The sequence below is a fragment of the Rhopalosiphum maidis genome, chromosome 2, assembly GCF_003676215.2.
Source record: "Rhopalosiphum maidis isolate BTI-1 chromosome 2, ASM367621v3, whole genome shotgun sequence".
Classification (NCBI taxonomy): domain Eukaryota; kingdom Metazoa; phylum Arthropoda; class Insecta; order Hemiptera; family Aphididae; genus Rhopalosiphum; species Rhopalosiphum maidis.
The window spans coordinates 29,961,814-29,988,724 of record NC_040878.1 but is presented as its reverse complement, the minus strand read 5'-3'; the positions used below and the strand labels follow the sequence as shown (position 1 = coordinate 29,988,724).

The 26,911-nt window shown below is 25.6% G+C and overlaps 2 protein-coding genes across 3 annotated transcripts; both read right to left on the bottom strand.

Moving 5' to 3' along the window:
• Window positions 1-702: 702 nt before the first annotated feature.
• On the bottom strand, window positions 703-16,373 carry LOC113553477. Of its 2 annotated transcripts, none has more exons than XM_026956829.1 (8): window positions 16,238-16,373; window positions 10,653-10,958; window positions 8,569-8,701; window positions 7,442-7,581; window positions 6,721-6,852; window positions 5,918-6,100; window positions 3,046-3,315; window positions 703-1,046 (listed from the first exon to the last, which is right to left on the bottom strand). In XM_026956829.1, the coding sequence occupies exons 1-8, from the start codon at window positions 16,371-16,373 to the stop codon at window positions 916-918; spliced, it is 1,431 nt and encodes a 476-aa protein (XP_026812630.1). In that variant the 3' UTR covers window positions 703-915. The 2 variants fall into 2 exon arrangements, with proteins under 2 accessions (XP_026812630.1, XP_026812631.1); XM_026956830.1 differs by having other exon boundaries at window positions 10,653-10,928; window positions 16,238-16,360.
• A 403-nt stretch (window positions 16,374-16,776) lies between these two features.
• Window positions 16,777-26,352, bottom strand: LOC113553824 (MD-2-related lipid-recognition protein). Its single transcript, XM_026957366.1, has 3 exons — window positions 26,185-26,352; window positions 25,958-26,074; window positions 16,777-17,270 (listed from the first exon to the last, which is right to left on the bottom strand). The coding sequence occupies exons 1-3, from the start codon at window positions 26,273-26,275 to the stop codon at window positions 17,005-17,007; spliced, it is 474 nt and encodes a 157-aa protein (XP_026813167.1). The 5' UTR covers window positions 26,276-26,352; the 3' UTR covers window positions 16,777-17,004.
• Between the last annotated feature and the right edge of the window lie 559 nt (window positions 26,353-26,911).

Sequence of the window (26,911 nt, the reverse complement as noted above, 5' to 3'; positions counted from 1 at the left end):
TTTACTTTTTGTACTGAATAAATAGAAGTAAATAGAATTTATATTTTGATATATTTTGTACAGTTAAAACCATTTTGTATGAAAATACGAGTAGTAAAATCATTCTTGTGACATAATATTGTATTAAAAATATAAACATTTTTTAAGATAATTTTTTACTATAGGCAATCTGTTATAATGATATGTTTGTAAAAGGAGGTTTTAGAATAAAGATACTATAATTATTAGTGACGGATTTCAAAATTTTTCCGGGGAGGGGCCTAAAAAATAATATTTTTTTCAAATGTACTATTTTTATTTTTATAAAAACAAATGTTTTATATTATATTGTGTTTATGTATATACTATATTATATGTGGACCTAAAATTAAAAATTTACAAAATAAAATCTAGCTAGTCTTCTTATATAATTATATATTATGTATATATCAGTATCTGGGGGGGTCCAGACCCCCCGGACAAATATAAATTGTTTTAAAATAAATAATTGAAATTAGTCAAATTGTGGATAAAAAAAATATCTTTAATTTTTGTTTAAAATATTTATATGTTAATATTTTTTGAAGGAAAATGTCATTAAATGTTGGATTATAACATAAATTATTCATAGATATGTTTAGATATATAGTCTACGCACAATCATACTAAACACATGATAACTGATAAGGGTCACCTATTAATAAATTAATCAATGACAGCTAATAAAATTGTACTTTCAGTTATTATTTTCGAACATGAAACAATCATAATGAAGGTACAATCCATTTTTTCTTTAATCATAGTCCATAGATTTATACAAGGAAAAATTAACAAATAAATTATTATAATGTTTATATATACACGGATATTAGATTACGTCTGATCGTCAATAAATTATTATATTTTGAACACGCTATGAAGAGAGGAACTCGGAAATCATCGTCTGATTTTGTTCTTATTACAGCCGGTACCGAGTTGTTGATAGGCGATCGAAAATCCAATGTCTCTTTCTTTAACGGTTACACTGTCTGTATGGAATCTGACTATGATTGGTCCAGATGCATAAGCTGAAACATGAAAATTAATTATTTTATTTTTAATCATTATTTACCGAGTTCTCGTCGATTCTCAACTACGGATGTACCGACGTATAATATTGTTTTGGCTAACTGTTTAGTTACTTTCATTTTTACAGTAATTATCTTTATAATAATTCTATTCGCATAACTTTTTTTTACAATAGTTACTGTTTCTCAACGTTTTACTCAGAGATCTAATTTAATATATATATATATATATATTTATACACGCACATATAAATATATACCTTTATATATGTATTAATTATTAATACTATAAGCTGTAGTATATTATAAATAGTACCTACAATAGTGGCATACTGGCATAATGTTTATGACGTTTCGGATTTTATGTTTTGATTATTCAATAGTCATTAGTTCATTACTTATTATGAATCATATCATTTAAAACAAAATACCTATATAATTTAACACTAAATTAATTTTTGATCATTATGCATTGCATTATGACGATTTGCTTTCCCCGGTTTTATTGAATTTACATGATGATTTTTCTTTCTAAATTAACATTTTAACGATTATATTTTTCTAATCTTTCTAGTAAAAATAAATCGCGTCCGTGGCTACTACAGGTGATCTTTATGGGTATAAATTTATAATGACTAATAAAAATACTTAGTGATTATTATAGGCTTACACCCGCATAGGTTACTATATTTTACTTCATTTTTCTGCAGAAAAAAACATTGCAAGTTATTTGTTATTTACAATTTCATAGTTTTAAATTTTTAACTCAGCATATCAATACTAATATTATAAATTTATAAAGCTAGAGAGTTTGAAAGTTTAAACGAGCTAATCTTAGAAACTAATAAACACATTTCAATAAAAGTTTTATCAATAAATTTATTTAAATTAAGAAGGTGTTTTAAACTTTTTCTTACAACCCCTGTAAGTTGGTTTAGAGTTGTACACAGTTATACATGAATTTTGTTTTAGCTTACGCGAATTGTAATTTTTGTTTGTATGCAAGGGTGCCATAAGTTATAGAAATAAAATTTTAAAAATTGGTACCTATAAAATAATCGACTATGAGATTATTTTTTAATTAAAAGAAAATATAAATTTAATGTACTGTAAATTATACTAAACTAATTGTAATGTCTTTATGTTTGTACGTTATACCAATTTCGACAAAAGTTTAAGAGATTTTCTTTAGAGATATCAGAAAAGTTTAGAGAGTTGTTTGAACCACGTTTGCAAATATGCATATTGGCATATTGCTATATTATCTAATCCACCATAGGTAGATGGTCCATTTGGTCGTATACTCGTATAAGTTCACAAACTGAGTTACCTACACTGATACCAATTTGCCCGTGAATTGGATGATTGAAATACTGAGATCCACTGATATATTTGATTTGTATTCATTTTTTTCCTAGTAAAATCGGGATATACAGCTAGTAATATAAATATTTTTGATAAAGTACGAATTTCTATAATTTAATACTAATTAGTGCTTTGGAAAAAAATAATAAGTATAATTTAAAATTTTCCTTTCTAAAGTTTTATCCGACTAAAGCATTCTTATAATTTATTTGAAAGATAAACCATTTCTGAATAACCCGCTTGGCAGACAATTACATTTTACTTTTTACTGAAGCTTGTGATACATACAATAATACAATATTAATATCGTATTGATCAATTATTTATTAATATAAATATATAATTAAGTCATCTCCTATATTAACTAGTAATCAGAATATTATGTTACACGTAAATATTGATTTTTAGTTATTTTGTTTTGCTCCGTATAATTGTAAGGTTTATTTAATTATTTTGATATAAACAGACATGTCCTTTGTAGGCACCAACCTCCCGGTTGATGAGTGGATATAGAATAAAACCAAGTTTTAGTTCACAAAATAGTTTAATAATATTGTATTAATAAATTATAAAATGTATTTCTCCCCCCCTAATATATGTACTGTACGCCTAAAATAGTGGATTAAATACTTACACGTCACCGGTGTCGCGATCGTATTGTTATCCTGTGCGCCCAACGGGTCATTTACTTTAATTTTTTCCGCAAACTCCTGAATGGCGAGGCCGGACAAACTTCGGCCACAGAATTTTTCCGCTGTCGGTGTATATACCTCAACGTTTCCAGTAGCTGCTAATATTTCTTCACCTATGTCCAACATACCTCCGGGAATGTGCAAGTAGTCGTGTGTAACTAAATCGCAACTCACTTCACCCGCCCGCCCAATGCCTTCTTCGAGCGACGGACCTGTATTAATAGGCGCACATATTATTATTATATTATAATGTATATCCACGTAAACTAGTGTATATTAACTAACCTATATGCTTATAAATATGTTACATAAATATTAATTTTCAAGAGATTTAAATGATTTTGTAATGTGATACCCCTTTACGTCCCAGGATTTCACATACCAAGACGTTAAGAGAATCATAGTTAAAGATACACACAACCAATGGGAAAACAAATGGGCAGAACAGACAACAGTTACATGAGATAAAAAGAACGACACACCCTTGGCCGTTCCCTGCAAACATATCCAGGAAACAAGAGACAGCCATTACTCGCCTTAGGATAGGACACACACATATCACCCACTAACATCTCATGAAGAGAGAAGAACCCCCTGACTGTTCCTATTGCGGCTCTTCCTCTCATCGTCAAACATATCCTCACGGAATGCCAGGGCTATGAAAAAGAAAGGAGTTAATTGAACCTCCCGGACTAGCTCTCCGAATCATTCAGCCTCGAGCCGAGCAATCTCACAACGACCCTGAAATTTCTCCACAACACAGGACTACTCAACAAAATTTAACCAATAATAACTCAGTCTTTTCTTTCCTAGATTATCTTTATTGTATTTATATATAAAAAAAATGTCTAATCATGTATAATATTGTATAATTTAACGTTCGTCCAATGGCCATAGAAGCCGCGGACTTTGAAATAAAAAAAAAATTTTTGATACATAATTCAAAATTATTTTTTTTAAATTTTGTTTTATATATATGTATAGGTTTTTTAGCTTAAAAACACAGAGGTTAAGCCATGTAAACTATCATAGTTTATCCTAGGTCCTGTTTTTATCGCATGCCCTCTAGGTACTGTGTCTATACTCTAATGATACCTATAATGATTAAGCCGGATTCCGGGCTTCGAAACTTAGTAATACACTATAAATGATTAATGATTATGCTTTTACACAAATAGCAATATAGCATAATATATTCATATGCAATACAAACATATTTATAACTATCATATAAATTCATAATATGTATAGGTGCGTAGCTAATTTACTGTCTATAGTCTCTAATAATATGATTATAACAATATTCCTGGTGTATATTTAAATTATTTGTTTGAAGAGAATGCAAAAGTCAGATGTTTGGTCACCTGCTCACCGCAAAGGAAAATAAAGACTTTATAGTTTATTGAACGTAGTAAATACAGAGAGAATAGTTTATTTGTTACTTAATTTCGTGGGAAGCATACAGTCTGGTTTCTCGAAAGTTGCGAGTTTTTCAAACCATATATACGTGTAGGTACATGCGGTTGCACTATAGGCTGCAGTTAATCCATTATTATAGTTCAGATTTCATCGGATAGCGATACGTCGTTCCGCATATAGTATTTATACTTCAGCATACAGAAAATTATATTGTAATAATATAGTATGCGTTTTAAAGTACATACAACGAGAGAAATCGGAATGTGCGTGTGTGGGTGATTAGTATAGTGGTTACTGGTTTTAGGCCGCAAAAATAAAAATTTAATACAGATGTAGCCGAGCTAGTACTAAGAAAATCCTAACAGAAATAATATCTTAATATTTTAAGATTTATTTTCTAAAAGTCTAAACGAACAATCTGTACTCGTAGATATTATTTATATTTTATAGGTATTTTTATTTTTTTTTCATATCGACGTGCGCTTCATATTACTTGAGTAGGCCGCATTTATATGAACTATGTGTTCTCTACGAATAATTTTGGTTTTTATAACCAGAATATATCCGCCTCTGAATAAAACTTGTTATTTATTACTTATACATATAATTTATAAGTTATAACATTATGTGTAGTATTGTATTAGTATTAGGTCACGAAGCATTAATTGTATGATGAACTTATTGGATAGATTTCGATCAAAACCAGTCGGTATTGAAAGACAATTAGGTTATATTATAGGCAATATTAATTAACAGTTAAAAGATTATTAAAAGTTTTATTTTTCCATATTGAAATACTATTTGTGAACTGTACACATTATGTAGAAAATATATAGGTATTAGTTTAAAATTGTTTATACGTTATACCTTTTTTCAGGCGTGATCAAGTTTTTATTATGGGAAAATTAAAATACTTATATTATTTATATTAAGTTTAAGCTAAATAAGTTAATGGTGAAAAATGTTACAACGGTCAAATTTTGAACGCGAAAATAATTTTTTGTTTAGCATATAAGCCAGTTTATAACAGTGCAAAGGAACCATATACATTTTACATAATATCAAAATACAAATTATTACTAAAAAATACCACTAAATAGTAAATACTGTTAATGTTAAGATTTAAAAAAAATATTCAATATTGTTTATTTATTTGAATCAATTTTAGTTTTTTTCTCCCAGTTTCTAGCTGTATACTTCTGTTTATACAAATACTAGTTATTGTTATATTGTTACGAAACAGCGAGAACAAACGATTCAACAACAGAATGTTATTATATTATTATTTATTAATATGTGTATCATTATACTGTGTATTGTATGAATACGCAACGATTCCGGTTCATATTTATTACATTTATATACGCATAATACTATATCATATTATTTACTGACCTTCCATAGAGTTAATACCGAACGTAGAACCGGGCACCTGCTGGAATTCGACCCGACAAGTGTTCACCGACCGTTTGATGCACACCGCGTAGTCAAGTCCTGATTGGTACATACCGCCTGCGTAGTTGAAGCTCTGTATGGTGCCGCTGAGGCTGGTATGATATTGTAGACATCCGGTAGGCGCTACATTGCAAACGGGCACAAGTAGGTAAAGGAATTATATTTTAATTTGCGCTGGAGATCTCAGACACGATGCCACGTCTAGCATTGAATGGAGAGAGGTTACATTGAAGTAGGTTAATATTATAAAACGTGCACAATAATTTATAAGTATAGTTTAATCATATTATATCATTTATATCGCACATATATGGTATACCTACTGCCTAGTTACATACATAATATTTTATTATGCACATTTCATGGTAAAATCAGCATATCAAACTAATTTTAAACGAATAATATTTATTCGCGATAATACCTACGGGCTACGATATTGTCGATATTACATGGATTGTGTAAGTACATCATCTAATAAAATGTAAAAATTAAAAATAATAAAATATTAAAATTTATATCACTAGTGTTATGGTATAATATTATATTTATTAAATAGGCTGATTTTATATGTTATGTTCAATCATTTTCGTCGTCTTTGTATATTTAATTGTATGATATATACTTATAGATTAGAATATGCTATTTATTGATTTTACTGCTACCGTCTGTTAGCATGTGAAAATGTATGCATAAACGTATTATCTTACTTTTAAAAATTATTAATTTAATCAACATTAACTTACCGACGGACTGAGGATCGGCAATGCAGTCGATTTGGGTGATACGCACCTTCCACGAATATCTGGACGATTGTGATGTCATCATCATGAGTGCTACGGAAGAGCCACCAGCTTTAGGGTCTACCGGGAAATACACTGGTAACAAAAAATATGTGAAATAATATATTACCAAAAAAAAATTGGAATCTTGTTGAGAGCTTAATTCATTTGATTGAATAACCCAAAACACTTATATAAATTGAGTTCAAGAAACATATTAAACTATACCAGTTAAAATTAATTAAGAATTTTAAACCTTTAAAAATGAGAAATGTATTAGACAATATGTTAGGTTTCCATACAAATATCAGTTAAAGCCTCAAAGGACATGCATAAATGTACTTAAACAATATGAGATCTTAGGAATTTCGCCTAAATAAAAACTGAACATGTTTGTGTAAAGTATTTTAAATTCAAAATTGGTTTATTATATAATCAAATCTCTACAATTGTAATTGTTTAGAATTGCATACAATTATGGATAAGCAGTTAATTAAGATATGAAAACGTGGAATGGAAAATATTATTTACACGTTTTCCTCATGACGAATCACGTAGAACTCGTGGTTCCAGAATTTTAAATGTAATTTTATTAAATTATACGTGAGTGGACTGATAATAGAGGAGCAAGGAGTAAGTTATTATGGAAATGATAATTTAAAGTTATTAGAAATAAGTTGCATACAATGTTGACCGGTGTTATTTCCGCACAATTCGGTTATTCCAATGCCATTCGGCAACGTAGTAGATATGATTAGTCGATCTTGTCGACAACTGCCCAAGTACTTGTGTGGTCCCCTTAACGAAAACTCTTCCAAGTCCAATCTAGAATGATATAACAATATAAATTACGTGTTGTTTATATTAACTAAATACATTCATACATATAATGATATTGCAGCAAGTAAAAATTAAAAATAAACAATTAAAATCGTCGAACTGATTAATTTAATGCTTATAGTCAAATCAAATTTATGTAAGCCTGAAAAAAAGTCTTAGTAAAAAATACCTTGAGAATTAGGTCTCAAATAAAATATCACTCGTAAAAAAAAAAATACTGAAAAAATTACTGTTAGAATTGTGTGTATAATGTAATAACTTATATTAATAACCTAAAAAAAACCAAAATAAAATAAATATCTAATAGTAATAATTTCACAAATATTTAGTCTAGAACATAGTACATATATTTATGTATTAATAAGCATAATAATATAAATATTTTATGAACACATTTAAAAAGATTTCTTTATGTTTTGGGATATTTATAATGCTAAATAAGTAAAAAATTTTTATACAAATATAATACAAGTAGGAAATCAGAAATGATAATTAATAATATAAATAATTTGTATAGCAATATACAATACATAAAATTAATAATAATAGTAAATTCTTCAGTTAATTTTTAAGGATTACCCCTTATTATACGCGTAATTATTATAATTTATAATTTTACATTAAAAACTAAATTTTTTGCTTTGTGATGATAGCTATTATACTGAAACATTGGATATTATAAAATAATTTCACGACTGCTTGAAGTTTGTCTCCATCTATGATGATTTAGACCACATCAAGATCAATCATAAAAAAAGGGTGAAGTCATCATATTCTTAAAACTTTATAAGTAAATTTAATTAGGTCAGATTTTATATAGTTACTAATTAGATAGATAAAACATAACTTTTTTCGCAATTCATAAATACATTTTTAAACTGTCCCAAGTACCCCGTTCTCCGTTTGACATATTTTAGTTAAAATAGTGTAATGATACACTCAAAATTCAAGATAATTGTTGGAATTTATTACCTCAATTGACACACATTTCTGTTCTTGATGTCCACACGGAAATCACAAAAAGAGGAGTCCCAGTCTTCGTTAGGATAGCTAGGGTTGACAAAATATGATACGGGGTCATCAGTGGCATTGTGACAACTTTTTTCTGGAATAAAAATCAAAGTTTATAATTTCCCGGTTGTTGAAAAATGTGGTTATAAAATAAATTATGTTGATAAGGAAAAATAACGAGTTATACATTTCAAAATAATTACTGGTGTGTAAATTATTTTTCAGAATAAAGGCATTTTATAATATAGATACGTAATATGTCAAATTATGTACGTTTCGCGTGGACAACAATTTAAATACATATTTATTTGATCTTTGCTTATCGATGATGTTGTACATTTAAATCAGTATCTATAATATTCTAACATTGTCTTTTAAATTCCTATGTTTAAACCAAAGTGAAATATCAAAATTATATATAATTATAGGTATTTTGATTGTAACCAAAGAAAACGTAATTACGTATTAAGTGTTTAAAGTTTATAGAAATTTTCTTATGGTACAATAAATAAAATGTTTACATATTATTATTACTATATTATAAATACACATTATATATCTAACATACATGGTGTATCGCATATAAGATATAATGTATGTGGCATATATATTTGTATAAGTATTATTTAAATATATTATTATCGAAACCACAATATCAACGAATTATCAAACAATCGTGATGTTTACCGATTGAAAGGATTCATGAGAAAATCAAACACCTCCATTTCCCTAACTTTTATAAAAAATTAAAATAATTTTCAAAAAATATTATAGTTTTATTTTGAATTTGGATAAATTAGAAAATACCTTTTTTAAATTGTAATATCGTACATAACTATCCCAATACGCTGTTAATAATTTTACAATATCATGTCATGAAAATATAAATACATAACACGGTACTATATATTGTAGTGCCGTAAATTGTTTCGTTGTATGGTAAATCGATTTAGAAAACGTTAGTGGCAAATGATCGCCAGACAGATACAAGTTTATTGCAGTTATCGTACCTATTGGAAAGGCTGGGCAAGTTAATGATTTTTTTTAACTCAGTTAAGTTAAATTAATATACACCAATAAGAAAAAGTTAAAAGTTAATACACATTTTTTTAAAACTTTTTATGAAGTTAAAAAAAGTTATTTTTTTCATTCGTTAGCCTACTTTATTTCTTATCAACACACAACTAAATTATAGGCTATAATACTTATACTTCATTCAACATACAGTATTTCTATATAGTATGTGTTTTATTTAATTTTTTTCGTTTCGTTTTCCAAATAAATTCACAATAAAATATTTTTTGACATGAAAACGACTGAAATAGTGAATGTAAAAAAAAATTAATTAACTTAATTTATTTCTTAAAATGAAAAATAAATTCGTTAATTTCACGTTAATTAAAAAATAAATTTAGTAAATTAATAGTTAAGTTAATGAAAATCCAAATGTAACTAGTTAAGTTAATAAGTTAAAATTAACTTAACTTTTAACTTATTAACTCGTTGATGCCCAGCCTTGCCTATTGGGCAGTTTACAAATTGTGCCTAGAATTACTTTTTTATATACCAATTACGCTCTAAATTTTTACAATACCTAAGGTAAGTGTATTACTGTATTAGTTAGTTATAATTATTTAATGATAGATGAAAACACTAACCATTTTTTTTGTGAGTATTAATACATAATATAATATAAATAAACAAATCATTTTTTTTTGCATTTTCCAAGTTATTTTTTGATTGTAGATTATTCAAAATTAAATATCAGTTACATTATTTAATAATTTGTTACATAAAATTCCCGAAAATAAAATATTAAAAATATAAATTCATATAAAATATTATATTATATACCCAGTCACTTTAATCAGTAATTAATTGGTCAATAAATAAGTTTTAATTTTCAAACATTTTAGCATGTGTTATACAAGTGCAATTGGTACACTGACCTTAAAATATAAAGAGCGCAATTTGTTTACTGACCCTAAATAAAAATTTTGTAATGGGCGCTATTGGTCCATGCCCACCTAATGTTGAGCACTTACCTGCGATGGCGTTACGGCAACACTCTTTGATATTTGCTGGACATTTCTCCTTACACTTCTCCGCCCGTTTATCGCTCACCGTACTCTTGAGGGCGCTCGGCTGTGCGTCCGCCTGCACAGCTCTCGTCTTTGTCGTCTCCTCTCCGTCCGCTGACGATTTGTTGACAGCGTGCTTGGCCATCGGTGCAGGAGCGCCATCGCGGTCTCCGGGCGCAGGTCTGGTTGCAGCCCTTGTGGACGCTACACCGCCGCTACCGCTGGACTTGCCCAGCTGATCTGGTTTAAATAGATTCTGATATAACAGGTCTGAAATTATAGTGTTTTATTCCTTTTTTTTTTTTTTATAGATTTTTAAAGAGATGCCGAAAGTTGATATGAGTGCCATGTATAGTATAATATTAGTAGCATTTTGTAATGTGTAGTTATAGCAATCTAACCAGTACGTGGTTGGTTTATTATAGTAGTGTTTTAAAAATTGCAATACAATAATAAAATAAACTAATAAACGCTGCTCAAAGTAAGGATTGGATTAAATACTGTTTATAATTATGACAATAAATTATTCAAAAATAGTTTGTCTTTATTTAATGTCCGTTTCCGTTGTCGATAGAATGTCTTGTCTTTACTATTTAGACACCGTGGGGCCCCGACGAATATATTCTCTAAAAAGTATCTGTTAGCGAATTTCTGATTGCCCAACGTCACGCAGAGCATCACTCCTGATACTGTTTTAATGTTTATATAATCATTAATCAGGGGTTCGTAACAATAAGTAAAGATGTTAAGTAAAGATACAGTAAAATATTATGATATGACGACAAGTGCTAAGTGGTCGGTAAAAGTTTTCGCTCTAAGTATTATTTTACGATATTATGTCTCTTATATCCGTTAGATGTGTATCATATACTTGTCAAATATATATAAATTATATATTTTGAAATAATAAATACCTACTTATTTTTGCAATTTTAGAATGAAACATGGAAAATATTTATAAAAAGACCATTTTTATCTGTATAAAAAGTTATATTATAGGTACAATATAATACATTACATATATGGTATACTGGCTTTGTATTCTATGTTCGATTAAAAAAAACAAAAGCAATTTGATCATGACATAAAAATATGTTTGTGTTTAGATACCATAAACAATTTCAGAAAAGTTTTCATAATAGATAAGTAAGAACTTAAAAGCATATTTAAAATATTTTTAAATGTATTTATATCTGTATTAAATGTATGTATATTAAAAAATGTATTTTACTTCTTATTTATTCAAATAGGTATTTGAAATACATTTCAAAAGTATACTAATAATTCTGGCGATATGTACTAAGACTATTGAGTACTGGTTGATGCATATTTATATTTTAATTATACTTTAGGTCTCAAAATTGGAAATAATTGATTTTGCAATAATCAAAACTGCTTAATCTTTTACTTTGAGAGAACGAATTTAGATGCAACACCCCCATGTGTTGTCTCTGTCTTACAAATTGTGGAACATAACAAATTTACGTTCAGCAGATCACGTTTAGCTCCGTTAGTTTAAAAATTAGAGTGAATTTACCTATTATGGAATTTGACGGTAAGAACATTATCTGTGTTTATATGTTGGTTTTTACGATCATTCAGTTTTTAAGTGAGTTATGAGCCTTTTTAATTTACGCTATATTATATACGCATACTTGCTAAAAAATTAAACTATCGTAAAAAACCAACATACAAACACAGATAATGTTCTTTTCTTACCATCATGTTGCGTAATAGGTTGATTCACTCTAATTTTTAAACTAACGGAGCTAAACGGAATCTGCTAAGCGTAAATTTGTTATGTTACGTTCTTGTAAGACGGAGACAACACACGCGGATGTGACACCATCTTAACGACTCAAAGATTATAAATTAAAATTTAAAAGATTTAAAAACCAATTGCAGTTGTACCATTACTGATTGAATGCAAAGGTAAAATAGTTTTAAAATGTATTCACTATTATATAATATACCAATTAATCAGTAAAAACAAAACTTTTAATAAAATATATTATATACAAGCATGGTAGATCCAATAAAATGAAAAATTCTCTAGTTACAACCCGATTATATGAAAATCAAAATCAGTACCTAAGTATATGAAGCTTTACTATAATCATTATGACGCATAAACCAAAATGTAAGAAATAAAACACATACTTAAAAAAAAAAATCAAAATCAGAATAATAACTAATCTTTAATGGCATGTTAGAAATCGAATGTTCCATAATGACTTCAACATATAATGACCATTCCTAATCAAGCATCTAAATTCTATGAACGATTCCATAATAAGCTAGGTAGGTACATAATAATTAAAATCCTCTCATACTAAATACATCCTCTCTAGACCACCTACCCAACACAACCCGTTGACTGAAAATAAAATGGTCAGACCCTTTAACTTAATGATTATTGATATTCAAATTTATAAAAAAAATAATTCTTAAACTCATATTTTAGATAATTGATTATAATCTTATTATTATTTATGTCGGTGTATTCGAATTGCGTCCATAAATGATATTTTTCTGAATTGCGACCGTGGTTTCTCACATGTACGATTTGCGCCCTGATTAATAATATTAATATATGCAATATATTTTCCTTTCCACTTTAACAGAATGAAAACTGTCATTTACATAAATTGTGTGGTTAAAAATATAATATAGGTATATTATTAATTATTAATTATAAATTATTCCAAAATGTATATGATTTTTTTTTAATTTTATAAAACGGGTAAATCTTTGTACCCACGCCAATTTTGAAGACGTGATATATTTATGTTTCATACTGAATCATAATATTTTTAATAAAATCCTCTGTTTTTACATCCTTTTATCGTTTAAAATACCATTTAAAATATTTTGGAAAGCAAATTTGTGTCCATTAATGATTTAATTGAATACAATATAATTGTTTATTTTTTTCCCCTAAACATTTTAAATATTTTAAGATATTTCATTATTATATTATTAAGTGAATGTTGCAGTAAAACTGATGCTAATAACAATATGAACAAAATTAATCTCCAACAATAAATTGTAAGGTGGTATTTATAGATAAGCATAAGATATCGATAATCGAAGTTATCTACGAGTTTCTCACCTGCAAGCATATAGAAATAGAATAACAATTATTGTTGCGGACGCAACTAGGAACAGTCGCTGAAAAACTGCGGTGCAACTCGGTTGTAACAACGTATATTTTCGTTTTTAGCGATACGATTATGCGGCCATCTATGTATGTATATTTATAGTGATATTAATGGATATTTGTTCTAATTATGTTTTCCACATATCGTGTATTTATCTTTTGATCAAATTAATTTAATATTGTATTATTTAATATATATTCTAATTAAAAGAAAACTATTTTAATAAAAAAAAAAATTGTATTAGATTATCTTTCTATATATTGATATAGTTCACTTAATATTGTACATAAATTATTCTTTCTGTGTATAATATATTATAAGCAAAGTTTAATATATTCATTTTTTTATTATTTAAACATAGATGGGTAATTTAAAAGTAGACGAAAAATACAGAAAAAATAACAAATAAACTATTAAATTATTTATTTTCCCTAATAGCTACTTAATAACTCAATGGGAAAAGTTATTATTGCATATTATACTATCTTATTTGGGTAGTATCGACATTAAACATAAGTTATTATATTTATGTTTACGGCTTAGGTACTACTTATAAATAGGTTACTATTATTAAGAGCAGCGTTTGTTAAATTAAATTATATATACATTTAAAAATTTGTTAAAACAGAACCTTTTGTTTCAATAATATACAGGAACTGGTTGACGCTAATAATTTGTTTCTATTTTTTATTTTACCTATATAGGTATATATTTTATCATAAGTATCTATTCGTATAAATGAGTACCGTTATAAAATATACCATTTACAAATTACAAATGTAACGTTAGGTAATAATATAGTACTACGAAATTGTAATATATAAATAATTATAAAATACGACTCTAAATATATAGTTACTATCGAAGATTTTAATAAATGGAAGTAAAATAATATTATATATTATATAATATATACTTAAAACTATGTTAAGATTTAATAATTATTGTGAAGAGAATAGCTGCTAACTGAATCAACTGTTGAACTTTTCGTATTTTATTTGTTTAATTATAGACAATAATTATATTTCAATACTTGTAACCAGGGCCGTCTTGAGTTTGTTACAGTCTTTAATCTTTTTGAGTCCCTAGGTAGTGGTATAATTGAGCCTCCAAAACTTGAACAGAGTACTATTTTATTAAAACAGATAAATAGAGTGGTGATAGGATAAGAAAGAGTTTGATTTTTCTCGAAATAAGTGTATTTATGGGTAATAAATATTGATTATCGGTTGGTGATCTAGCAGGAGCTCTGAGCTAGGGGGTCCCATCGATCGCGGAGCCCTAGGTACATGCCCAGTACCCAATGGGGAAGAGGTGCCTGCTTGTAACTTACTGAATTAGAGACCTCGTATGAGTTTAAAAAAATAATATTTTTAATTTATTTTAATCAAGTAAAACATATACACAACCGATTAATTTCAAATCATAAAAACTTAATGCATAATATTGTTCATCGAGGAATTTCAACCTATTTAAAAAATACCTTTTGGATGATTGCCAAATTATAAACAATTTTTATTTCTTTTTTTTTTATGAAATTCATTTTTGCGTGAATACATCTCTTTATTAAGGTCTAAGTGACTCAATATTTATATACTGATAATTTATTGTGAACAGCATGTGTAATAACTTTGTAACGAATTAAATTAAATTATTTTATTTTACGTACCTTAGTTTAGGTAAACACATAGGTATTTTAAAAATAAATAATAAATAATTTTTCTTAGAAATTATTGAAACATTTTTAAACAACTATAATTGAATATTTTTTCTAACTTAGTGTATGTTTATAAAATTTTTTATAAATAAACCAGCTGTTAAAATATCTTTAAAAAATTACGAAGGGGTCGAAAATAACATTCTTTGATTGTATAAAAACCCATTTCCTATAATTATACCTACTGATGATATAATATGTACCGTTTAAATCAAAGATTGTTAATTTTACATATTGGCAGTGTCAGTATGTCATTTCACAGTTACTATAGTTTATGGGAGTATCTTGTCACAAGTAATGTGATTGTAACATTTAAAACAGTTATTGTAATATTGCATATAAATACAGGCATTTATTTATCTATATATTTATTATTTATATTAAAAAAAAAAAATGTTTTATGTAAAATTATTATTTAAAAAATAAACGAAACTATAATTAATTTAGTTAGACAACTGTACAATGTCCTACTTAATAAAAATAATGTTATTAATTTTAATATTATCTTATTGATGATTAAAAGCAAAATAACGTTGAATATGTTATGGCATAATTATCTGTTATTATTCAAATCGACGCATTTAAGTTATAATTTATAGTATATAGTTTACAAAAATAATAATAACGAATTACGATAAACGGTCTACTTCCGGTTTTCGTATTGTACTTACTTTTATCGTTCTTGAGCTCGTCCAGCTTGATACTGGTCACGTAACACGAACACACCATCACCAATACCAGGGTAAATTTATTGATACGTATCATGTTTAGAGCTTCGGTGCTCAACCATCTACTGCGCGAAAACATGTGATCGTTTTCGTAAGATAACTTCACCTTATATACAACGACCCAAATGTGCGTACGGCATTCGTCAGCGTATTTTAATTAATCGTTGTTATTATTCGACTTGGAACACCCAGTGTGTCTCTCAAAGGATCATTAAACTTTTCTCTTTCCGGACCGTTAAAAATTAATTGTTCAAAAGGTAATTATTATTATTATTAGTAGTATTATTCTCAACCTAACAGTTTGTCGCCACTATGTCATATCGCAGACGCGATTCACCTTTATTTATGCGTATGTGTGTGCATGCAAGTGTTTGCAAGCGGAGAGATGTATTTCATGGTCCTCAAACAGACGGACGTTTCATTTTTGTTTTATAATTACTCACCAAAGAAATAGTTTATTAAATATTAAATAAAAATTACAATGATATATAATGAATAATTTTTATTACTATTATATGGCGATTATGTATATTATATTATATACATGTGTAGCCGTGTAGGCAAGCACTGCATATACTCATATTTTTTAAAATTATATGTATTTATATATTATTAAATTGTATAATGAATAATAATAATAATAATAATAGTATTTATATTCTATTCTATTATAGGTGTCAATATATAATTGCAAGTATTTTCCATTTCCTTTAAACAATCTTCATATCAAATTTAAAGCAGCATTCGTCTTTTTTATCGGCTTTGCGTCCGTTGTCCCAGAACTTCAATTTTACTGTGTAACTATTCCTAGGATAGTCTGTGGATATGAATAAATTGTACAGCCAATTCTGTTCGACGTTCATCAAGATGGGACAATTTGTGTATAAGCATGCGTTAGGGTCCATGTCCATAAATGGCATGTCCAATAAAAGAGTTTCAGCGTATAGTCTTGTTTGTGGTGTTTCAGAACCGAATTCTGAAATTAATTTAAAAATATTTTAATAAGAAAATGTCAAAAGTACTTGAAACAGTTCAAATTATTAAAACTTAAAATGTTTCAAAGAGGTATTACATTGATATATAATTAATTTTATCTTAAACAAAAACGAGCTAAAATAAATTTTAAATTTATATTGCATCATTAGGTTTAATTATATTAAGTATTAAGTTTATCGCAGAAGAAACGTGGGCGATATGTTTTTATTTAATTTACAGATTAATACTATACTTGTTACTTATTATTTAAATAATTTACATTTTTTAATGGGTATTCAAAAAATACATTAAGAAATTAAAACGAATTAAATATAAAAAATATTTAATTATATCAATCCAATCAACCATTTTTAAGTACTGTAAATGTGTAAATCTTGTTATTTTTTCTCTATTTTTTTTTTTTTAATGAAATAAAATTATAATTATTTTTCATAACTTAAAATGTATTATTTTTTTTTTGAAAATTTCATTTAATATATAATTGCATTGGACTTAATTAACTAACTTGACGTTAGTCTAAACCAATCATTTTGCCACTTTAGTTAGTACTTAGTTAGTAATTAATAATTGATAATATTCCAAATAATAGTTTATTTATTATAATTATTTATTTTGTTTGAAACGCGAAAGAAATAATTACTTTGTATTTACTTATATTCACTTATACTCTAATAGCTTATAAGCCTAGAAGTAATACATTATATATTTATAACGTGTGAAGTTCCAAAAAAACCTGTCATTTTCACTACGTCCGCGTTCATATTGAAATATTATTTCAACTATTAGTATAAAAAAGTGAGCATGCTATATATATATATATATATATATCTCAAGTACTATTGACTTTATAATATTAACGATTTCATTACGTTTTTACTTTAAGATTTTTATCAAACTACATTTTGATATATTTTTAATAATCGATAAATCACATTACAATTACCACAATTTATTGTTATTATTTTATTTACAGAAGCTAAATGTAAATGTAAATCTGAATTATAATATTATATTTAGATAATATTTAACTATTTATACTATTTAGAGTTTGGATTATAACATTTTCAAAATGGTAAATTTTATTAGTCTATTAAGTAACAATAATAGGTAATTATATATACTTAACAAGTTTTGCATACATCAAGCAGACAACTAACTCGATTAGGTATCCGAATTCGTTGTAAGATTTGTATCCGGGGATACACTGAAGACGAGGAATGTCGGCGGATGTACGTATCATTATACAACCGTGTTCTATTATAACTATAAGTATGTTTCCTATTCAAATGACTATTCAATGAAAACTGTGTCAGTATATATTTTCAGCTTTTTTCTTCTTATGAACACTGTTTATTATACACGACAATAATAAGTCATATTATATTTTAATTATTGATATTATAATTTTTTTAAGAAACTTTTTCAAAATAATAGTTTTATAATTAGGTAAAACTATTCTCTATTGCAGCTTTGTGAATATTTTTTTATGATGCAAATCCTAATCAAAATGTATGTCGACAATTTTATTTAGTTGTTTGCATTGATGCTATTATATTGGTATCTAAGGCTTAGCCCATCTTCGAATTCTTAAATTTCATTTGTTAAATTCTATTAATGTAGTATGAGTTTATTGATTAGTGTTTAGTTTTTTATTGATTGTATTTTATGTGCTTATTAGAATATATTATGTGAGAAAAAGTTCTATAGAAAACAAATTTACAAATAAAAGTAATTTTTCGGTTATTACTTTGTGTAATTTATGTTGTAGTATACCTATATATTTCTATTTTATTGAAACATAAATATTATAAAATTCTATATAATTGACTATTGTTATAGAAATTATTGAGACTTTCTATAGCCTTGTTTTTCTAATCTGTTATCAATCTATGAATAACGCATTAATATTAAAAACATTGTTTATTTGCTTAAATTGAATTAAGTAAAATATAATTTATTCATTTTCAATTATTTCAATTGAATAGATAATAAGAATGATTTGTAATATATAAATAATAAATTATTTAAAAAGGAAATAATATTAACACTGCATGTTGCTCTGGGATAAATAAAACCGAGATGGGCAATCTGGGGTTTGAAAAAAAAAAGTAAAAAAGGCAACAGTAGAAAAACGCAAGGCAAAAAAGAAAACAAAAAATACCAAAAGAATAAGAAAAGTATAGCAAAAAAATGGAATAGTTAAAGAAATAACAATAAAATTATTATAAAAACTGAATACATAGTATAACGGAATAAATTTTGACTGTTCATATCGTGGCTTTATGTGTACTTTATAAGCTAATAATACTCAAATACGAAATAAGATATCAAAACCAGTTCGATATCCAAGTAGATAATACAACAGACCGTAAATTATGTCGAAAAATTACATAACATCTTAGTTCATGTCCATATTCCAAGCAAAAATATTACGATTACGGTACGATTTTATTAAATATAGTCACTTCTATGCTAGGAAATCATTATAAACGTATAAAAGGTTGATTTTCAGCTTACACAGAGTACTTAAAGAAAAATACAATCTCTTGGTCTAGTAAATGTATACATATAGGGAAATTAATGTTTTAATTTATTTTGTAGGAAAATTGATTCTTTAGCTTTTTTACCCGTTAATGAAATATTATGCCAGGCGAGGGAATATAATTAGTAATAAACCTATAGGAATTTTACGGCTTGGTAAAAATTTCTTTTCGACATACACCTCAAGTTTTCTTCCTGCTAGTTGCTACATGAAATATGTACAAAATTAAAAATTAGAACGAACCAACAACCAAACGGAAGGATTTAACATTTTAACTATTGATTTTCCAAATTTGTGAGCTAAAAATTTATAACCACCCTAAACTCGGGCAATTCACCTGCAACGGATATAGTAATCATAGTGATGTAGCTTATTTTTTTCTTACGTGTTACTAATTATTGTAAGCACATATAAATGAATATGTGGTTATGATTTTAATATTATTAATAATGGGTTAGCCATCCCAAAAATCTGGTTCAATCTTATATATAATATCTAAACCTTCCTCGAATCGTCAAAATTGGCCGAGTATTTTTTGTTTCAATAATCTTCATTCATAAACGATACAGTTTTTCCGTTTATATATTATAATGTAGTTATTACCGTGTCATTCATATACTAATACCCTATATGTCCGAAATCCCAAATACAATTTGTGCAAAATTTGATATAATATATTATATTTGGTCTACAACTCAGTATCTTCTTAAGTATTAATAAGGTAAGATATAACTCGACCAATAATATTTATATTAGTCGACTATATCAAATAATCTATATATTAATGGTATCCATTTTGCTTCAGTTGAAATATTTTTAATAACTGTTAAAATTATCAAGGTTTTTTTTAATACCTATATAAACCTCAATCACACATTTACCTTATAATATATTATAGTAGCTGTTGCCTGTTACTCGATTTTACATTTTAATAAAATAAGTTTATTATAAGTAATACAGAAAATTAAATAATAATTTTTTATATGTAACCGATGGCAATCTTATATATATATATAAGAAAAGTTCATATATGAGTGAACTACTATATATAAGTCACAAAGAATCTATCTATAACTTAAATTGAAAATTGTTCAGTATAGTTTTTAAGTCAATATGACAAAGAAAGAAATATATTATTTTTATTTATTAGTATATATTCGATAATAATAATAATAATAATAATAATAAGTAGATATAGACACTTATTTGACAATACTATTAAATTTATATGAGCATAAATTTATATATATATATATTTATATATAGATGAAATGTATTGAATAGACTCTAATAGTCTATATTTCTATAATGTAAGCTGATATAAAGGGTTTACTAAATACCAATTGATATTTTTTTACTGTACTGATGTTTAATATACGTTGTAATAAATGTAAAATGTAAAATGTATTATGTATATATTATTATATTGATCTATATAGTAGTAGGTCAGAAGTATAGTATTTTTATAGATATTTTAATAGGCTTGAAAATATGATAGAAAGTTGGTTCTTTATAAAATATTCTTATGTTTTTTTAAATTTAAAATGTCGAAATTTTATGCGCAGAATATTTTTTAATTTGCAGTAAATCAAACAAATAACAATTTTTTTTAGAACTATTTTAATAATTTTTTTGTTATTAAAAACTATTAATCGTACATTCTTGACAATTTTACCATTATTTACATTATTATTTTCTATAAACAATGAAATTTAAAAAATATTTAGATTAATTTAAAACTACTTTATTACAAATATATTTACACTGTTTTACTTTACATTGGTTTTGACTATTCACATATAAGTTAATAAATATAGTACACAAGTTAATGATATTAGATATTATAATATTATAGTAATAATTAATAATACGAGTATAATATATGTAATATTTTAGACATAATTTAGTTCAATATACTATTGGTATTACACTTACTCACTCGTACAATAGAATTATAGAAAGATAATTGACTCAAAATAGAGTTTGATACACTATATCCAATCAGAAAATAATTTTTCATATGTAAAGGTTAAACATTGAAAACAAATTTAAGTTTTAAAATATGATTTATACAGTGCAATATACTAAATCACGACTTACGAGATACCTATGTTTGAAACCAACTATACAACAGAGACCCAAAATGACTGTACGCAACGTTAGACTTTTTTCTATAAGCAGTAAATTAAGATATTTTAGGATAAAATCGAATAAAATCAATACCTAAATCACTTTAGTTGTTTAATATTTGAGATATTATTTAATAAATTATATTTGTTTAAGTATATCAATTAAAATCCATTTATATTTATTTAAATTTTCAATTACTATCTAATCTATGAGTATATGTTTAATAATTGATCAATTTATTTGTGATTTAGATATAAAATCATTCTAGATGATCGTCTTATAAACTAATTAATGAACTAATTGCTAATAAATTGAACTCAAGTAGGTACCTACCTATTTATTGTTAATTCTTATAAAATAACGATATTTGATAATACTTCATTATCTAAAAAATTTCTGGGCTCTGAGTAAACAAAAAAATGATTTAGTGTTAATTTTTAGATATTTTAAGATATCGAATATCGAAACAATTTATTGAACTTTTTAACAAATAAGTATATAAATTTCAACACAATAAATACATTTAGTATAATGTGTTTTTTTTAAATAACGACACTTATAATAGTATGGTAAAACTGAAAAGACTTAAGTTATTTGCTCTGTCTTTATTTATAATTAGCCTAACAATAGCTTAAACGCACTTATATTTTTATAGTGTAATTTTTTATGTTTAAACATTAGTATTCAATATTACAATAAACTCAACTCTTTATTTGTTCCATTAAATTTTCCATTAAAGTATTAAATTCTTTGCCTTATATCAACATGAGATATCAATAATCTTAATATAGTTTAGAGTTAAATATTTAAAAAAAAAAATGCGTATGTGGTAAATATATGTCAATGTACAATGACTTTTAATTAACTAAATTTCTAACTTTACTACGTGTTATTTATTTACTTCAAGCTTTATCATCACCGAAGCAGATTCACGACAAAGTGGACCTCGTCGTTAAATCGTGAAGAGTTTATCTCTATCCATACAGTCTCACTACATAATGTAAATATAGGTATTCTTTTATTTTCGTAAACAATAGATTTATTCATAATAATTATTAGATAAATTTAAGACTTAACGAATATAATTTTAGATTCTAAACAGAGCAATAAATTAACCTATAATTTTCCAATATGTGTTTTCTTACAATTCTTTGGTAATTTCACATTTTAGAACAATAAAAATATTTTAATTTTCAACTTTGAGGGTAATTTCCAATAGAAAACTGAATCTAATTTGTATTTTATTTATTATTTTTTTTTTTGGGGGGAGGGGGGGAGATGTACTAAAAAAGTCTAAGTACTTTTTAAACTAATTAAGAGAAATAAAAATAATAAAATGATGGAAAAAGGGAACTTCCAAACTTTGTTTTGTAAAATTAATTTGGTTTTTGTATTGCTACTGAAAAATGGATAACTACATTTTGATAGAATATTAAAATAATATTAAAATTTACTAGACGTGAAATTATTTTAAGAATATATTGGATTTTTGTATGTTATTTAAAGGTATTTTAAATTAAAATTATTGTTTTTGTTTTATTTCGATATTCGATTTATAAATAATAGTTTTTATTTTTATGTTAAAAAAGTTTGACAATTTAATATAATATTTTTCATCAATAGTTATTATTGCCATTAAAAAATATGGAAAATATTTAACCAAAATTTTGTATATTATGTACATTCAAATTTTAAATTTTGAAGAAATTTAATAATTAAATTATTTTAGTTCTTATTTGTTGTGATAATTTAGTAACTATTAATCTTTGCAGGGACTTGAAACTTTTTGTTATTATACGCATATCATTATTAGAAAGCACAACACAGAGACATTTTTTTAAATATTTTAACAGATTTTAAACTTATTTTAAGCGATATTTATACCGCAAAATTATTCATGTTCATAATTCTATTGTTTTATAAGTAAACAAAATAAATAATAATATTAGGTATTTGATATATACCTGTATATGAAATAATTATAAAATAATATAACAGCTTTTTGAATAATTTTGAGTATTGTGTAAATTAATATAATCAATGAAATTAATAAGATATACAATATCCATAATTGATAGACTATCTCCACTCAGAATCATTTTTCGTATACATTACTACAACCATACAAGTATATCATTGAATTAATATTGAACACTTTGAATTACAGTAATCTTCTCTACACCTTAAGTTTACTCACTAGTCCAATTTTTTATAATTATATTTTGTATTAAATCATAAAAATTATTACCTATGGATTTTACAGTTTTATAGATACAAGTATACAATGGAAAATAGGAATTATATCAACATATACAAATGACTAAAAGTAAACGATAAGAAAACAAGAATAATTTTTATCTAAAACATTAATTATATACTGATATTTCATTTAAATGTATAAATATTTTATAAATTATGTATTTAAAATAAAATATTTGATTAAACAATAATGTATTTATAAGTTATGTAGTTACTAATAGCTACATTTAGATTTTTGAGTCATTTTAAATTATTTGAATAAAAATATATAGAATACATATAGTACGTGTATAGTCACAGACATATTTGAAAATGGAAGAATGCTTATAACAGTTACAACTTAAGATACAGCTAGTAAAAATTTGTAATATGCACGTATGAAAGTATAGTTTACACACATATAATATATAAGTTTTAAACTGATATTAATAGCAATAACTATTCATATTTACGAGTATAAAACCTATATTTATACCTATAGGTATAATGATTTGTATAAATATAACAATCTTGTAAATAACTAAGAAAATTCTGTCTACAAGTTTCTTTTTTTTTAAATAAAAATAATTTAAATTAATAGTTGTAAATTCCAACGTTGTCGGATTTTAAAATGTTGAATAGAAGTATTTAAATGGAATTGGTATAAATGATTTCGAATCATAAAAAATAATTAGATTAAACTATTAACGAATGCAACAAAAATTACATGATTAATTATAACCATGTAATAAATTAATGGCTAAGAAGCACTTAAACATTTATTGATTTTAATAAATCTTTTTTTTTTAGTTTTATTAATTGTAGAAATTAATTAAATTTTTTTTATTTATATTTACATACATAGGTATTAAGATTATTACTATTATTGAAATATTATATTACTTCTACATATGCAATATTATATTAATTATTTTGGGGTAAATATTTTCATTGTATATTTTTATATTATATTGTAAATTGAAATTAATTTCTGTAAATGAATATTATTATTATTTTTATGGTGGGACACTGCAACTTATAAGGTAAGTACTATATTATATTTTAATATAGTTTATTATACTATGGCTGTATGTTAAAGCCTATAGGTATTTACAATGATAAATAAAAATTAAGAATTCTTATGTATACGAGTTATATTATTATTATATTATTGTAACTTATTATTCACCTTTTATAATATTTGTAAATTTATATTCAATTGATCAATAAGGTTATACAAACTGAGAGGCAGCTATATAAAGATTTTTTTTAATAATACTTATGTGATATTTTAATTTTCACTCTATATGAATTTTTGTTTTAATTTGGAATTCAACTTCAATTTATTTACATTTATTTTGAAGATAAAACAATAAAATTTTGAATATTTTGTATTTATTATTTCTATTTTCTATGGATAATATTAAAAATATTTTGATAAAAATTGTATACTTGCCACTGCAATAGAAGACCTATGTTAGGTTAGGTATTCTCTTAAAATAGGGTCATTTACTTTTGTTATAAATATGCGTTCAATGTATTATTTGCATTGTGCACGGTGCATGGTGAATGCACCGTTGATTTCGGCGATCAACCATATACGTAAGTGTTTCCTGCCTTCCTGGTGTTTTATATACATATTATTATGTATACTAAGCTAAATACCTCTTACGTACCTACCTACATAATATTATGTCAATTTTTTGGTTTTTCTTATTATTGTGTTGTAAGGTTCTTTAAAGAATATTTATACATACTAGGTTTATATTTAAATACGATAGACGCGTTAATGCCTTGTGGTAATTCACATGGAAGGTTGTCTAAAGCTTCGGGACATGGATCAATAAACACATCATATACTTCACATCTAGTATCTAAAATGGAGAAAAAAACAGTAATTTATGAAAAATGGAATAAGATTTAATCGGCATAAATGCATAATTGTATAATTTATAACCAATGCAAGTATCAATGCAATACTCACTCCGACACATGCGAAAGTTGTGGATTTCTTCGGCATTCGCTGCACTTGCAGCAAGCATTAATCCTATTACAGTTAACACAAAAATCACCATTGTGTTTCGGAATTTGTAACGTACACTAATGACTAGCACGAAAAAACTTTGAATTTAGTGCAAGTGGTTTGGTACTATTTATCATACTGCGATAACCCATGGTGAGGTTATCGTTTATAAATTATAGAGCACAATTTTTTGTATTAAGAAAGTGGGGGGGATATCCAATGCATATATATATATAGTTATATACACTATGAAGTATGTATAAATAGTGTATATATGTTAATACTGGTTAGATGTATCAAATTAAACGGTGCATACTGCATAAATATACAAAGACACTATAATAATATGGCTGCGATCGTCACTATAGGATTTTAGAAAGGCCAAATAATAATTTTGAAAATTACTTGCAGAATACATATATTTTTAATGGTAATGAATAAACAAATTAAATTTTATTAATTTATAATTATAATATCGCAAAAAAATCATAGTTTATAAAAATTATTAAATTTATTATTATGATATTAGTACATATTAATAATAGCATTAAATTGATATTGAATTTTTATTTAAAGTTGTTTTGATGTTGATAGACGTTATTTTCTGTTTTTTTAATCATTTTATTTATTTACTCGGATGATTTTGATGTTGACAACCGCAATAAATCGTACAAATGTACATTACCCC